Below are 15,249 nucleotides of genomic sequence, written 5' to 3' on the forward strand. Positions count from 1 at the left end.
CACTTCCGGTCGACGGCGGAAGGCGGAGCGGTCCCTGTATCCCGGCCGGCGGGATCTGCCTTCTAGTTCTTAGTCTCCGACCTGGAGCCGGGCGCGTCCAGATGCCGAACCCGCAGTTTCTGGTGCTCTTTGGCAGCCAGACAGGCACGGCTCAGGATGTGTCGGAGAGACTGGGTCGCGAGGCCCGGCGCCGGCGGCTTGGCTGCCGGGTGCAGGCCCTGGACTCCTACCCGGTGGTGAGGGCTAGCTAGGGCCTCGGCGTGGGGGACAAACAGGCCTGGCGTGCCCGCTTCTCGGGGTCATCGACCCAAAAGGCGTCGCATTATCTCTGAGAGCGGGTCTTTCCCTTATGGCGGATTTAGGGAAAGGGGAGGCTTGGGAAGAGGAGTTCCGTTTAGCACCTGGAGGAGGTTGGAACCTGAAAGAGAAGACGGTCTGGCCGCTCACATAAATTCCTCTGCCCTGTCAGCCTGAGTGAAGGAGAAGGGGGTCGAGTTTTGGGAAGGACGCCCAGTCCTTACAGCCAGAGGTCTTACGTGTGTGTGTCTTTTTGTTGAGGTGAATCTGATTAACGAGCCCCTGGTGATATTTGTTTGTGCAACTACAGGCCAAGGAGACCCCCCTGACAACATGAAGGTAAGGCTGGCCTGATGTGGCTCCTCAGATCCCTGCCCTCGACCCTCACCCCGTTTTCATTGCCTGGAGTCTAGGTGCAGTAAATAGCTCTCCTCTATCTCATGCACCTTCAGAGGTGGATTTGAGAGGACGTCCCTGAGTGGAGCTGGGGGCTCCAGTTGCTCTCTCTAATAAACGCTTCATAGCCACCAAATAGCCTTATTATCCATTTTAACCTTTCTTATCTTTCCAGGGCTATCTATATGTGCATCTAGTCTGGATCTTCTGTGTATTTCTAGACTGTATGACTCTCAGGGAACGTTGCTGAATTCTCTGACCATCTTTTAGGCACATATTCCATTCTTGGCACAGTCTGGTGCTGGGGATCCAGCTGTGAACCCAGTGCCATAGTTCTGTCCTGGCAGAGTTCATACTGTAGCAGAAGCACCTAATGGGCAATGACAGTGCCAGCGAACACCTGCAGCTGGGGAAAGTAGCATATGTCACAGGAGCACTGATAAGGGGCGTCGAGCCTTATCTCACCCAGCCTTGGGGCCCAGGCAGAGGTTTCTGGAAGAAAAGAGTGTAAACTGAGTCACCGAAGAATGCGTGAGGGCTAGTCAGGCACCAAGAAAGAAGGAGCAGTCTGTGCAGAGGAAAAAGATTATTTGGCTTGTGTGAAAAGTGAAAAGCAGCTCAGGGTGGCCAAGCTGAGGAGTGCACTGGGGCAAGAGGGGAGGAGAAGAGAGGCAGGAAGCCAGGCCCAGTCCAAAGAGCCTGAGTAACCACAGCAAGGCAGATGGGCTTGAAATGAAGGGTTGTCGGAACTGTAGGGGTGACCCAGTCATGTTCCTACACTAGCAAGACCGCCACTGGTCAGCAGGAGAGCAAGAATAATGCCATGAGATGCACAGGACAGGCAGGAGATGCTACCAGTCTGAGCTAAGGTGGTGGCAGAAGATAGAAGTGGACACGTTGCACGGGTGTTAGGAAGAGAGAGACCCCAGGACATGGAACAGACCCAAGAGGTCAAGCAGAATCAAGACAGGGATTTGGGCTCTGGATGGATGGTGGTTCCATCCACAGAAATAAGAGAACACGGTGGGAATAGGTGGTTGTACAGGAAGGGAACCTGGAGACATTGAAGTGGAGAAGCGCAGTAGGACTAGCGCTCCAAGGAAGATCCTGGGGCACAGGGAGGTAGGTGTTAACATAGCCACAATACAGAAGTGTGAGAAGAGGAAGCTCTTCTCTCCCTACAGGACAGGCTGCCCAGAACGTTAGAGCCCAGGAGGGCAGGAGAGTGACCAAGCAGCTAGAAGAGAGGGTGCAGCATCCCCAAGGAGAGGCCTGAGGAGTGGGTGTTCCAGAAAGGGCTCCAGCATGTAAAGCTGCACAGAAGTCGAGTAAGATAAAGCCTGAGAGGAATCCATGGGATTTCTTGGCAAAGGGATTGTTGGTGATATCAGCAAGAGCAGCTTCAGTGGTTCGTGGGGAGACAAGCCAGGTTACAGGAGATCAGCAACTCAGTGAGTGAGTGGAGAGCATCTTTTTTTTCTTTTTTCTTTTTTTTTTTTTTGAGACTGAGTCTCGCTCTGTCGCCCAGGCTGGAGTGCAGTGGAGCGATCTCGGCTCACTGCAAGCTCTGCCTCCCGGCTTCACACCATTCTCCTGCCTCAGCCTCCCGAGTAGCTGGGACTACAGGCGCCCATCACCTCGTCCAGCTAATTTTTTTTGTATTTTTAGTAGAGATGGGGTTTCACCATGTTGGCCAGGATGGTCTCGATCTCCTGACCTTGTGATCCGCCTACTTCGGCCTCCTAAAGTGCTGGGATTACAGGCGTGAGCCACCGCGCCCGGCCGAGAGCATCTTTTAAGAATGTCTTGAGTGTGACCCAGGTGTAGTGGCTCATGCCTGTAATCTCAGCACTTTGGGAGGCTGAGGCAGGCGAATCACGAGGTCAGGAGTTCGAGACCAGCCTGGCTAACATGGTGAAACCCGTCTCTACTAAAATTACAACGATTAGCTGGGCATGGTGGTGCATGCCGGTGATCTGAGCTACTCGGGAGGCTGAGGCAGGAGAATTACTTGAACCAGAGAGTCAGAGGTTGAAGTGAGCCGGGATCGGCCACTGCACTCCGACCTGGGCAACAGAACAAGGCCCTGTCTCAAAAAAAAAGATGGGAGAAACCTGGCATGTTTTCTGTTTTTTGTTTTTTGTTTTAAGACGGAATCTTGCTCTGTTGCCTAAGTTGGAGTGCAGTGGCACGATCTCGGCTCACTGCAAGCTCTGCCTCCTGGGTTCACACCATTCTCCCGCCTCAGCCTCCCGAGTAGCTGGGACTACAGGTGCCTGCCACCATGCCCGGCTAATTTTTTGCAATTTTTTAGTAGAGACGGGGTTTCACCGTGTTAGCCAGCATGGTCTCGATCTCCTGACCTCGTGATCTGCCCGCCTCAGCCGCCCAAAGTGCTGGGATTACAGGCGTGAGCCACCGCGCTCGGCCGAAACTCAGCATGTTTAATTGCTGGCAGGGGAGAGACAGGAGAAAGAGGCTGAAGACTTGAGTAGGGACGGCAGGGGATGTGCAGTGGCTAGAGAGAGAGCTGAGCGTAGGTCAAGGGGTCTCAGATAGAGTGGGATGGAAGAGAAGGGGGTTCAGAGTGGAGCACAGGCAGGGGAGGGGAATGGGGGGATAGGGAAGCCCCAGAGCATGGGAGAGGAGAGGGACTGGGGCTAGGCTGGGCATTCAGCCAGCCAGTGGCAGGAAGCTGGTGCTCATGCTGGGACTCAGGTCAACAAGGAAAGGAAGAGTCCCAAGTATGGGCACCCACAGAGAAGACCAGGAGTTGGAGGGGGCAGCTAATGCCCACAGCAGGAACTGGGGGCTCCTTGAAGAGGCCATGGACCCAGAACCCATGGCCTTGGAGACAGGAGCGAGTCTTAGTGGCTATCCTAGCGAGACAGGAGGACCCTGGCTCCTTGCCAATGATGCTGTAGGTGAGGCAGGTGCCCCTTGCAGCAGACAGGAGAAAACAGAGGAACCACAGTCAAAGGCTGAGTGACCAGGTCCCTGCCCATCTGGTGAAGAAACCCACGGGGCACCAGGCAGTGGCTCATGCCTGTAATCCCAGCATTTCGGGAGGCCGAGGCGGGTGGATCACCTGAGGTCCGGAGTTTGAGTCCAGCCTGGCCAACATGACGAAACCCCATCTCTACTAAAAATACAAAAAATTAGCTGGGTGTATTGGCGCACGCCTGTAATCCCAGCTACTCAGGAGGCTGAGGCAGGAGAATCACTTGAACCCAGGAAGCGGAGGTTGCAGTGAGCTGAGATCTTGCCACTGCACTCCAGACTGGGTAAAAGCAAATGCACCACAAAGAACCACACCCCACCCGAGGAAGGACCCGCATAACAGGTAGAGACGGGCAGAGGCTGAAGCAGTAGTGGATGTGACCCCCATGGGGCAAGGGCAAAGCTGGAGACTCAGGAACAGGAAACAGTTCTTTCTGTTTCTCTTTTTCTTTTTTTTCTGGAGACAGAGCTCTCGCTCTGTTGCCCAGGCTGGAATGCAGTGGCACAATCTCAGCTCACTGCCCTCTGACCTTGCAGACTCGAGTGATCCTTCCACCTCAGCCTCCTGGGCAGCAGGGACTGCAGGTGCACACCACCACATGCAAGTAATTTTTTTTTTTGTATTTTTTGTAGAGATGGGGTCTCAAACTCCTGGGCTCGAGCAGTCTGCCTGCCTCGTCCTCCCAAAGTGCTAGGTTTGCAGGTGTGAGCCACCACACCTGGCCAGAAATAATTATTTAAATGGACATGAAAAAACTTTAAAAGATTAGAAGATTTGGGAGGCCGAGACGGGCGGATCACGAGGTCAGGAGATCGAGACCATCCTGGCTAACGCGGTGAAACCCCGTCTCTACTAAAAAATACAAAAAAACTAACCGGGCGTGGGGTGGGTGCCTGTAGTCCCAGCTACTCGGGAGGCTGAGGCAGGAGAATGGTGTAAGCCCGGGAGGCGGAGCTTGCAGTGAGCTGAGATCCGGCAGTTGCACTCCAGCCTGGGCGACAGAGCAAGACTCCGTCTCAAAAAAAAAAAAAAAAAAAAAAAAAAAGATTAGAAGAGGCTGGGTGCAGTGGCTCAAGCCTGGAATCCTAGCGCTTTGAGAAGCCAAGGTGTGGGAGGATTGCTTGAGCCCAGGAGTTTGAGACCAGCCTGGGCAACATGGCAAGAGCCTGTCTTTACAAAAATAAATAAATAAAAAATTAGCTGGGCGTGGTGGCGCACATCTGTAATCCCCACTAGAGAGGCTGAGGTGGGAATATTGCTTCAGCCCAGGAGGTCAAGGTTGCAGTGAGCTGTGATTTCAAGACTGCACTCCAGCTTGGATGACAGAATGAGACCCTGTCTCAGCAACAACAACAAAAACGGCCACGGTGGCTCACGCCTGTCATCTCAACATTTTGGAAGGCCGAGGTGGGTCGGGCGTGGTGGCTCACGTCTCTCGTCTCAACACTTTGGGAGGCCGAGGCAGGTGGATCACTTGACGTTAGGAGTTCCAGACCAGCCTGGCCAACATGGCGAAACCCTGTCTCTACTAAAACTACAAAAATTAGCCAGGCATGGTGGCACACGCCTGTAATCCCAGCTCCTTGTGAGGCTGAGGCAGGAGAAAGACTTAAACCTGGGAGGCAGAGGTTGCAGTGAGCTGAGGTTGCGCCATTGTACTCCAGCCTGGGCTACAGAGTGAGACTCCATCTCAAAAAAAGATGAGAAGTCCTAGAAAGTATGACAAAAAGCAAGATAGAAAATGGAAGGAAGCAGATACTAGAATTCGAAGATCATTCCAGTGGCCTCAGAATGAGAAGACAATGGTGGAGAGGAAGTTATCCAGGAAAGGAACAATGTCCAGAGTTGGGTCTGCAGCCAGAGAGCCCCATGCCCAGGAAGGGGTTAGCCTCTGGGGACAGAGTGCCCTACCCACCCCAAGGGTGGCCAGTGGGGCCCTGGCTCTTCAGCGGTGATGCCGATCCTAGGACAGACCCAGCCGTATGCCAGTCGAGTGAGGGAAAAGTCGCAGAAATGATCTTTCCGGAACCCTTTTCTTGGGAAGGAAGTTCACCAAAGGGAGCAGCGAAGATCCTTTTGGGATTCAGGAAGCAAGGGTGTCTCAGCAGCAGGGCGCTAGGGAGGCTCTTGGGGGCAAGAGGCTGGGTACATTTGCTTGCACAACGTGGCCCAGAGAGGCAGCTGATGAGGCAGTGCGTTCCCGGGAGGCCAGGGGTGGTCAAGGGCCAGGGTCAGAGCTGTGGGCTGACAAGGCCAGGGCCTCTCTGTCCACAGAGGGGCCTGGGGCCCCTACTCTAGCCTCCATACTTGGCCATGGATAGGGGAGGTGGGTGGGTGGTGAAGACCACACACAGAGGCCACCTGGGATCCAGGTAGGGAGGGGGCAGTAGGCTCCTTACCGGGGAGAGGGGGCCTCCAATCAAGCTGGGAGGCCACCATGGAAGGCAGGGTGTGGAACCAGAGGATCTGGACCCTGTTGGCTCAAGGTCTTGCAGCCACGGAAGAAGGGGGATGTGTCTCAGCGACACTGGAACCTCAGAGGGCTGGGTGTGAGGGCCCCAGAGACACTAGGACCTCAGAGGTCCAGGTGTGAGAGCCTCTGGTACAGACCCATTGAGGGAGCAGAGGCCCATGCTTTGCTGGGAAATGACAGGTGGTGAGGGACTCCTGGGGCGGTGGACAGTTTGGAGACCAAGTGCAGAGCTGCTCGTGGCAGCTCAGAGCATGGGGCAGAGGAGGGTGATGTCCCAGGAAGGGAGCCCTACACAGGCTCGGAGTGCACAGCATGCTGTCCGGCTCCCATGGGCAGGGTGGGCCCTGGTCTCCCCAGGCCCTGGACCAGCCCTGCCTCCCAGTGCCCATCATCCTGCAGGCTGGACCCGGGCCCTGCCTTTTGGTCAGATAGGTCCAGTTCCATTCTGCCCCCTGCCTGTTCCCCTGAGACCCTCCTCTCGCTCCCTGCTGTGGGGCTGGCCTAGAGGTTGAGGCCTCTGACTCAGAGTTTCCTCCGGCTGTAGAACTTCTGGAGGTTTATATTCCGGAAGAACCTGCCCACCACCGCCCTCTGTCAGATGGAATTTGCCGTCCTGGGCCTCGGGGACTCCTCATACACCAAGTGAGTAGGGGATGGGACAGTGAGCGGACGGAACAGTTCTGGGGGTTGAGCAACAGGTGTGCTGGCAGGGGGCAGAGACCAGCTTCCAGGGTCGGCCCCTGCAGGCCACAGGGCCCTTGCAGCAGTGCTGGCTTCTCGTCCACAACGCTCCCTGGTGGGCACCCCAGGCTTCACGCTGCAGGGAGGGAACGGGAGCAGGCAGGGTGACAGAGGGCTGGGCTGAGAGCCATGCTGATGTCACACAGGCCAACCTGGCGCCGGTCCCCACTTTTACAAAAAGGTGTGCTGCGAGGTGTTCACAACTTCAAGCCTGGAGGGGGATCCTGTACGCTCCTGCCACCCCAGAGGCCGCCTCTGCCTTTTCTCCTGGGCATTTTCACAGTGCTCCTCTGCACCCTGAGCAAGGAGTAGTGTGTTCAGTGTGCAAACGGCATCTTTAGACCCCACAACAGAGAAAACCCCGACTGTCCACATAGGGCCCAGGTCCGGTGAGCACTAAGCATCAAAAGCTGTGTGCGTAGCGGGGTGTCAGTCACTTCAGATGAAAAACAGAGAACAGGAAGATCGGAGGCAGCCGCCACCCCGGTTCTGCTGGGAGATTTTGTTCCGTGCATGATGTAGTTCCGTGCGTGACATAGTTTTGTGTGTGATGTAGTTCTGTGCGTGACGTTGCTCAGTGTGGGATGCAGTGTTCGTTCAGGCGAGGAAGGGAGCCTGGCTGCTGACGGCGTTCCCAGGGAGGAGCGTGACCCGCAGCCAGTCATGCCTCTCGGAACCAGAGTGAGAAGTGAAACTGACCCTTAAGAGGGTGCCTGGATCTTCCCCAGCACAGAGTTTCTTAGCTGAGGAGTGACCCACACCGTGGCTGGGGGCCTGGAGGCATCAGCTGCCTCAAGTCCCTGCCCAGGAATGAGGGCCCATCAGTGGGACGAGACCGCATGCTCCCACCTACACAGGCTCATTCTCCACCAGCGGAGGACCTGCTGCTTGGGGCCCTGGCACTGCCTTGATCTCGGCAGCCCCTGGCGTGTGGAGGCCGTGCCCCTCCTAGGGTGCAGCCAGTGGGGAGCGTGTTTTCCACCCGAGGAAGGCCCTTGCCAGGCTCCACTCTCCACCCGGGCTCCACTCTCTTGGGTCCCACTCTGCCTGGGCACCACTCTCCGCCCAGGACCAGCCTCACTGTCTCCACAGGTTCAACTTCGTGGCCAAGAAGCTGCACCGACGGCTACTGCAGCTTGGGGGCAGTGCCCTCTTGCCCGTGTGCCTAGGCGATGACCAGCATGAGCTGGGGTGAGTCTGCGGGTGTGGTACCCACCTCCACAGTCTGGCCACACGCTGGGTCTGCTCAGGCCAGCACACATGCTCCCTCCCAGGCCCGACGCTGCTGTGGACCCCTGGCTGCGAGACTTGTGGGACAGGGTTCTGAGTCTGCTCCCACCGCCTCCGGACCTTGCCGAGATCCCTCCTGGAGTCCCGTGAGTGTGGGCCCCGGGTCATCCACAGGCGCAGCAGACCCAACCCGGCCTGGGGACCTTGCCCTGGGTCCCTCCCGTGTGGGTGGGCAGCCCCTGGGGAGGGGTCCTGGTCTGATAAGCATGCCCTCCCACAGCCTGCCCTCCAAGTTCACCCTGCTGTTCCTCCAAGAGGCGCCCAGAATGGGCTCTGAGGGGCAGCGGGTAGCTCACCCCGGCTCTCAGGAGCCCCCGTCAGAGTCGAAGCCCTTCCTAGCACCCATGATCTCCAACCAGAGAGTCACTGGCCCCTCCCACTTCCAGGACGTTCGGCTGATTGAGTTTGACATCTCGGGCTCTGGCATCAGGTGAGGCCTGAGCACGGCCCAAGACACCAAGCAGGCAGTGGGGACTGCTGGGGACCGAGGAGGGCACAGTGAGGTGGGCCGTGGGTCGGGTTCAGAGGAGGCCAGGCCGGGCTGCAGAGGATGGCTTCTGTCCGGGGCCCTCAGCGTCTTCCTCGCAGAGTCCCCACAGCCCCGGTGGCTTCTTCCATACAGTTTTGCTGCTGGTGACGTGGTGCTGATTCAGCCCTCCAACTCGGCTGCCCATGTCCAGCAGTTCTGCCAGGTGCTGGGCCTGGACCCTGACCAGCTCTTCACGCTGCAGCCACGGGAGCCAGGTGAGCCCGGCCTCGGCCACCCTGACTCTCTGCCCTCTCCCGTGCCCTGGGCCCCCACCCCAAGGGCCCCGCCGCAGCCCACGGAGACCTGCCGCTCACCCTGCAGATGTCTCCTGCCCCACGAGGCTGCCCCAGCCCTGCTCCATGTGGCACCTCGTGTCCCACTACCTGGACATCGCCAGCGTGCCTCGCCGCTCCTTCTTCGAGCTCCTGGCCTGTCTATCTCTCCATGAGCTGGAGCGGGAGAAGCTGCTGGAGTTCAGTTCTGCCCAAGGCCAGGAGGAGCTCTTTGAATACTGCAACCGGCCCCGCAGGACCATCCTGGAGGTGAGGTGGGTGGGCGGCAGGCCCAGCCCCTGAGGCTACAGCCACACTGCAGCCACCCTGAGACTCTCTTTGCCTAGGTGCTCTGTGACTTCCCGCACACAGCTGCTGCTATCTCTCCCGACTACCTGTTGGACCTCATCCCTGCTATCCGGCCAAGGGCCTTCTCCATCGCCTCCTCGATGCTGGTGAGGGGCCTGGTGGGTGGAGCCCAGGATCGGCCCTGGGAAAGCTGGGACCGCGGCTGTGGGGCTTTGTAGGCAGGGGCTGTCCTCTGAGCAGTTGACGCCCCCCCACTCGGACTGCCCCTGGGGGAGGTAGGTGGGGCCCATGGCCCAGGCACAGGTGAGGGCAGCCTTGTTCCACCACCCCCACCCCCACCATCCTCCCCAGGCTCACCCCCTCACTGCCGTCTTCCCCAGGCTCACCCCTCACGCCCCTCCTGCCATCCTCCCCAGGCTCACCCCTCACCCCCCTCCCGCCATCCTCCCCAGGCTCACCCCCCCCGCCATCCTCCCCAGGCTCACCCCCCCCGCCATCCTCCCCAGGCTCACCCCCCCTGCCATCCTCCCCAGGCTCACCCCCCCCGCCATCCTCCCCAGGCTTGCCCCTCACCCCCCTCCTGCCGTCCTCCCCAGGCTCACCCCCCCCGCCATCCTCCCCAGGCTCACCCCCCCGCCATCCTCCCCAGGCTCACCCCCCGCCGCCATCCTCCCTAGGCTCACCCCTCACCCCCTCCCCGCCGTCCTCCCCAGGCTCACCGCCCCCCGCCATCCTCCCCAGGCTTGCTCCTCACCCCCGCTGCCGTCCTCCCCAGGCTCACCCGTCACCCCCTCCCCGCCGTCCTCCCCAGGCTCACCCCTCACCCCGCCCCCACCGTCCTCCCCAGGCTCACCCCTCATCCCCCCCCACCGTCCTCCCCAGGCTCACCCCTCACCCCCTCCCCACCGTCCTCCCCAGGCTTGCTCCTCACCCCCCCCGCCATCCTCCCCAGGCTCGCTCCTCACCCCCCCGCCGTCTTCCCCAGGCTCACCCCGCACCCCCCCCGCCATCCTCCCCAGGCTCACCCCTCACCCCCCCCCCCCCGCCGTCCTCCCCAGGCTCACCCCTCACCCCCCCTGCCGTCCTCCCCAGGCTCACCCCTCACCCCCACCGCCGTCCTCCCCAGGCTCACCCCTCACCCTCCCTGCCGTCCTCCCCAGGCTCACCCCTCACCCTCCCTGCCGTCCTCCCGAGGTTCACCCCTCATCCCCCTCGCTGTCCTCCCCAGGCTCACCCCTCACGGCTGCAGATCCTCGTGGCTGTCGTGCAGTTCCAGACTCGCCTCAAGGAGCCCCGCCGGGGGCTCTGCTCCTCCTGGCTGGCATCCCTGGACCCTGGGCAAGGTGACCCCTGCTCCCAGGGTGGGGGCCGTGGGCCAGCATCCCCTTCTCGCCCATGCTCACGCAAATGCTGGGCTAGGGCCCTAGCAGACGAAGCACAGGTCTTTGACCCTCTTCATACCACTTCCCTCCTGCAATAGGTCCTGTCCGGGTGCCCCTCTGGGTGCGGCCTGGGAGTCTGGCCTTCCCAGAGACACCAGACACCCCCGTGATCATGGTGGGGCCCGGCACTGGGGTAGCCCCCTTCCGAGCAGCCATCCAGGAGCGTGTGGCCCAGGGCCAGACCAGTGAGCACCCAGGGTCCCAGGGCAGGGTTGTGGCCGGCTCTCCCCAGCTGAACCTCAAGGACCTGTGGCCAAGAGCACCCTGCATTTCCCTAGGAAACTTCTTGTTTTTTGGCTGCCGCTGGCGGGACCAAGACTTCTACTGGGAGGCGGAGTGGCAGGAGCTGGAGATGCGGGACTGTCTGACCCTTGTCCCTGCCTTCTCCCGGGAACAGGTGTGTGTGCTCAGGGGCTGGGAAGGGAGGGGAGGGGGCTCAGACTCAGCTGTCGGCCCTGTTCTCTGCCCTACAGGAGCAGAAAGTGTACGTGCAGCACCGGCTCCGGGAGCTGGGGTCGCTCGTGTGGGAACTGCTGGACCGCCAGGGCGCATACTTCTACCTGGCAGGGTGAGCTGACGTTGGTGCAGCAGGACTGGGCCCAGTCCCTGGGTGCCGGGCCTCACTGAGCCTTCTGCGACCTACCCCTCTAGCAACGCCAAGTCCATGCCAGCGGACGTCTCGGAGGCCCTGATGTCCATCTTCCAGGAGGACGGCGGACTCTGCAGCCCCGATGCAGCCGCGTATCTAGCCAGGCTCCAGCGGACACAGCGCTTCCAGACCGAGACGTGGGCCTGAGGCCCGAGGCTGCCCGTGCCCCCTCTGATGGCCATCCTCCTGGGAGCCCAGGAAGGCGTCCACGAGGGAGCTCCTGGCCAGCAGCTGTCGTCCTCTCAGACCAGCCAGCTGGTCCTTTGGGAACAGCCAGCTCTTGAGCACAGCCACACTCCCGTTGACTCTGGATCCCACCCTTTGAACCCTGACCCCACTGCAGCCTCTGCCCAGCCAGCCCTCCCCTCCCACACCCTGACAGTGAGCTGTGTCCTCGTCCCCCCTACCCCCTTCCCAGTCAAGGTGGTGACCTGGGCCCCTTCACCTCACCAGTGAAGTGACCCAGGATGGCATCAGCAGCCCCATGGGCACCAGGGGTGGCATAGGGCACCCATGAGGCTGCACTGCACTCCTCTGCCCTGGGGCCACCTCGGCCGCTGCAACCTGCCAAGCAGCACATTCCAGTCACTGCCCCCGCACCTCCACAGGGCTCAGGCTGTGCTCAGACGCCACTAAGATGCCAGCTCCCTGAGAGCAGTGGGGGTGTCCCAGGCTAGAGCAACCTGTTCTCTCCTGGTCCCAGGAAATCCCTTGCAGTAAATGGTGGCCTTTGAGTGGCTGCTTCTAGCACAGGCTTCTTTCCTGTAGCTCCTCCCAGTGCCCTGGGTGCTGGGTGGGTGGGTGCCATGGTGCACCCTTGCTGGGCTGCCTGTACCCCAGTGGCCTCTGCAGCTCTTCTGTCTGTCTCTAATGTGATATGCGCCCTGACTGCCTCGTTCTCAAGGGCTTGGTGGGTCGGCTAAGGTCTGATCGCCAGGACCAGGTTCCGGGCAGGTGCTGGGAAGGTGTAGCCAAGCCGTCCGTCAGTCCTACCAGGGAGTCGAGGCTGCCGGAAAGAGGAGCGGCGGGAGGGGGCGTGGTTGGTGCAGGCCCGCCCCTGGGAGGGGTTTTAGGCACTGGGAAGAAAAGTCCTGTTGGAGGAGTCCGGTGGCTGTTCACACCCGCCTCGCTGTCTCGGAGTCGCTATCTGTGGTCGGCGGGTCGCTGGCACAGTACTAAACATGGCTGAGGCTGGGTTCCAGCCAGATCTGACTGTGGACGGCACCGTGTGGGCCCAGGATCCACCCAGAGCAGGCCAGCCTTGCTGGGCCCCCAGTAAAGTCCAATTCCAGTGAGGAGAGCCAGCCGGGAGGTCAGTGCCAGAGCCCTGGTGGAGCCCAGACCCTGCTTCCCCTTGAGGGCCGCCCCTGTTGCCGCCCTGGGGTCCCTGCCCTCCTATCCTGACTCCTGCCCCAGGGCCACCACCCCTGAACCGTGCCCTGGGGCCCCCACCCTCCACCCGGCCGACTCCAGCTCTGGGCATGTCAGTCCACCTGGACCTTTTCTGGGCTTTGAGTGCCTGGACCCTGTGTGCCAAGTGCCAGCAAGTGAAGGGAATGACCTTGGGCCCCCCCAAGGTGCCGAGACTCTAGCCAGTGAGCCCCTGCTGGGGGCCGTGGCCATGGAGGGTGCCTGGGCCCTTCCAACGTGGAAGGAGGAGGGGAGAGAGCAGGCAGCGGGGCAGGGGGAAGAGGAGGAGTGCCCAATCTGCACAGAGCCTTACGGGGCCGGAGAGTACCGCCTGGCCCTGCTGAACTGCGGCCATGGCCTGTGTACGGGCTGCCTGCACAGGCTTCTGGGCTCGGCCCCCAGTGCCGACCTGGGCCGGGTGCGCTGCCCGCTGTGCCGTCAAAAGACGCCCATGCTGGAGTGGGAGATCTGCCGACTGCAGGAGGAGCTGCTACAGGCCGACGGGCCCTCACACCAGCCCCGCCGAGAGACCCCTGCACCCCAGCACCGCAACCCTGGGCCCTGGGGCTCCCTGGAGCACCGCTACCACCTGCGCTTCCTGGCAGGGCCCGCGGGCGGCCGGGGCTGCCTGCCCTTCCTGCCCTGTCCCCCCTGCCTGGGTGCCCGGCTCTGGGCCCTGCGGGAGCGGGGACCCTGTGCCCGCCGCCTGGTGCTGCTGAGCCTGCTGGCCCTTGAGCTGCTGGGGCTGCTGCTGGTCTTCACGCCACTCGTGCTGCTGGGGCTGCTTTTCATGCTGCTGGACCGCTCTGGCCGCTGAGCAGAGCCCAGGACAACCCTGACGCCAACAGGCCAGGGGGCCCAGACTGACCCACGTCCCCATGCCTGGGTGCTGTGAGGCCTGATGACCAGGCTGAAAAACCCAAGGTTGGGTCCAGGGCAGTGGCCTTCAATCAAGACCTCCCATTGCTGAACCCACGACCAGGGCTACCCAGGAGCCTGACCCTGCCAGAGTCCATGGCTGTACTGCTGCCCAGACACTAGCTGAACCCAAGGACACTGGTGCCCAAGGACAGCTTCTGGAGGAGGCTGGCCCAGCAGGAAGGTCTGTGAGCAGGGCCCCATTCACCCTGCAGTAGACGGGCACCATACTGGCCATGGGCCGATGCTGGCCACACTTCCCCCTCCAAGGGCCAGCCAGGCACAGCAGGCATGAAAGTGAACAGAGATACAGCAGCGAGTTCCTTGGAGAGGGCAGGGACTCCGCCCACTTTGTGTTCAGATAAGGGCCAGTGCATGTCCCTGAAGGTCAGGCCAGCCGGGGGAGGGGCCCATGCTGCGAAAATTCAGCCTGCAAAGGCTCCTCTCCCCACCTGGTCAGGCCTGGACCAGCCGGGGGTCGGTGCTGGCCTTTATTGCAGGGGACAAGGGCCCACCCAGACCTTGGAACATAAGCACCAGGCCCAGCTCTGCCTCTGCACACCCTCATGTCACCACACCTGGGATGGAGACATCGGTGGCCCAGCGAGAGATGGAGCACTGAGCCCGAACATGAAGCAGCTTTCAATAAACCAGCTCCTGGGGATGCCATTGTTATTGCTTGTCTTTGTTACCCCATTTTCACCATCTGGGCGGGCTCTTTTTTTTTTTTTTTTTTTTTTTTTTTGAGACAGAGTCTCACTCTGTTGCTCAGGTTGGAGTGCAGTGGCACGATTTCTGCTCACTGCAACCTCCACCTCCTGAGTTCAAGCAATTCTCTTGCCTCACCCTCCTGAATAGCTGGAATTACAGGCACGCGCCACCACACCTGGCTAATTTTTTTGTATTTTTAGTAGAGAAGAGGTTTCACCACGTTGGCCAGCCTCGTTTTGAACTCCTGACCTCAGGTGATCCATCCGCCTTGGCCTACTGAAGTGCTGGGATTTCAGGCGTGAGACACCACACCCAGCTTGGGGCGGACTCTTCCTCACACCCAGGTGGTCCAGGTGCCAGACAGGAGGCGCTGGGTCCTTCTTCCCCTACCACCCTCTCAGCCGGTCTTTGTCCCTAACCCCTGCACAGATGCCCATAGACAGATGCCCCTCACAACCTTGGAAGATCCAGGTGGGTGCTCGGGGCCAGGTGGGCACCAGGAGGGAAATCAACTGAATTGTCCCCCATACCATTGAAAATGTCCCTCCGCCCAGCTGGGGTGGCTCTGTACACCCACCACACAGCCCCGCCAGGCGCACATAAGCAGCCCACTGTACGTGTGGGGGTTTGCACCCACGCTCACAGCCCAGCCCAGCCCCCAGTGCGCAGAGCAGGCCCACCCTGAGCAGTGCTGGGCCTCTCTCTGGAAGCTCCAAGCTGGACCCTGTCTGGATTGCAGCCCTGGGTGCCCACCATAGGCCTAGGCCTGAGCACAGCCCACAGGAGCAAGCTTCAGTCCAGGGAACAGGTG

General features: G+C 60.5%; 2 protein-coding genes across 3 annotated transcripts; both read left to right on the forward strand.

The window, feature by feature from the left end:
• The first annotated feature begins 4 nt into the window (after nt 1-4).
• Nucleotides 5-14,391, forward strand: NDOR1 (NADPH dependent diflavin oxidoreductase 1). 2 transcript variants are annotated; one of them, XM_050760043.1, is made up of 15 exons: nt 5-236; nt 559-636; nt 6,712-6,809; nt 8,001-8,099; nt 8,183-8,284; nt 8,419-8,628; nt 8,821-8,942; nt 9,049-9,269; nt 9,347-9,454; nt 10,537-10,651; nt 10,789-10,935; nt 11,029-11,147; nt 11,224-11,318; nt 11,402-12,711; nt 14,228-14,391. In XM_050760043.1, the coding sequence occupies exons 1-14, from the start codon at nt 102-104 to the stop codon at nt 11,544-11,546; spliced, it is 1,794 nt and encodes a 597-aa protein (XP_050616000.1). In that variant the 5' UTR covers nt 5-101; the 3' UTR covers nt 11,547-12,711; nt 14,228-14,391. The 2 variants fall into 2 exon arrangements, with proteins under 2 accessions (XP_050616000.1, XP_050616001.1); XM_050760044.1 differs by adding an exon at nt 4,959-5,101 and having other exon boundaries at nt 21-636.
• On the forward strand, nt 12,708-14,391 carry LOC126937083 (uncharacterized). Its single transcript, XM_050760335.1, has 2 exons — nt 12,708-13,911; nt 14,228-14,391. The coding sequence occupies exon 1, from the start codon at nt 13,021-13,023 to the stop codon at nt 13,624-13,626; it is 606 nt and encodes a 201-aa protein (XP_050616292.1). The 5' UTR covers nt 12,708-13,020; the 3' UTR covers nt 13,627-13,911; nt 14,228-14,391.
• Nucleotides 14,392-15,249: the final 858 nt, after the last annotated feature.

This window comes from Macaca thibetana, chromosome 15 (genome assembly GCF_024542745.1).
Source record: "Macaca thibetana thibetana isolate TM-01 chromosome 15, ASM2454274v1, whole genome shotgun sequence".
In the NCBI taxonomy this organism is placed as follows: domain Eukaryota; kingdom Metazoa; phylum Chordata; class Mammalia; order Primates; family Cercopithecidae; genus Macaca; species Macaca thibetana.

Coding starts and splice junctions, on each gene's coding strand:
- LOC126937083 (XM_050760335.1), top strand. CDS start 13,021: ATGGAGGGTGCCTGGGCCCTTCCAACGTGGAAGGAGGAGGGGAGAGAG.
- NDOR1 (XM_050760043.1), top strand. CDS start 102: ATGCCGAACCCGCAGTTTCTGGTGCTCTTTGGCAGCCAGACAGGCACG. Junction 8,285..8,418: donor GAGATCCCTCCTGGAGTCCC/GTGAGTGTGGGC, acceptor GCCCTCCCACAG/CCTGCCCTCCAAGTTCACCC. Junction 9,455..10,536: donor CCATCGCCTCCTCGATGCTG/GTGAGGGGCCTG, acceptor TGTCCTCCCCAG/GCTCACCCCTCACGGCTGCA.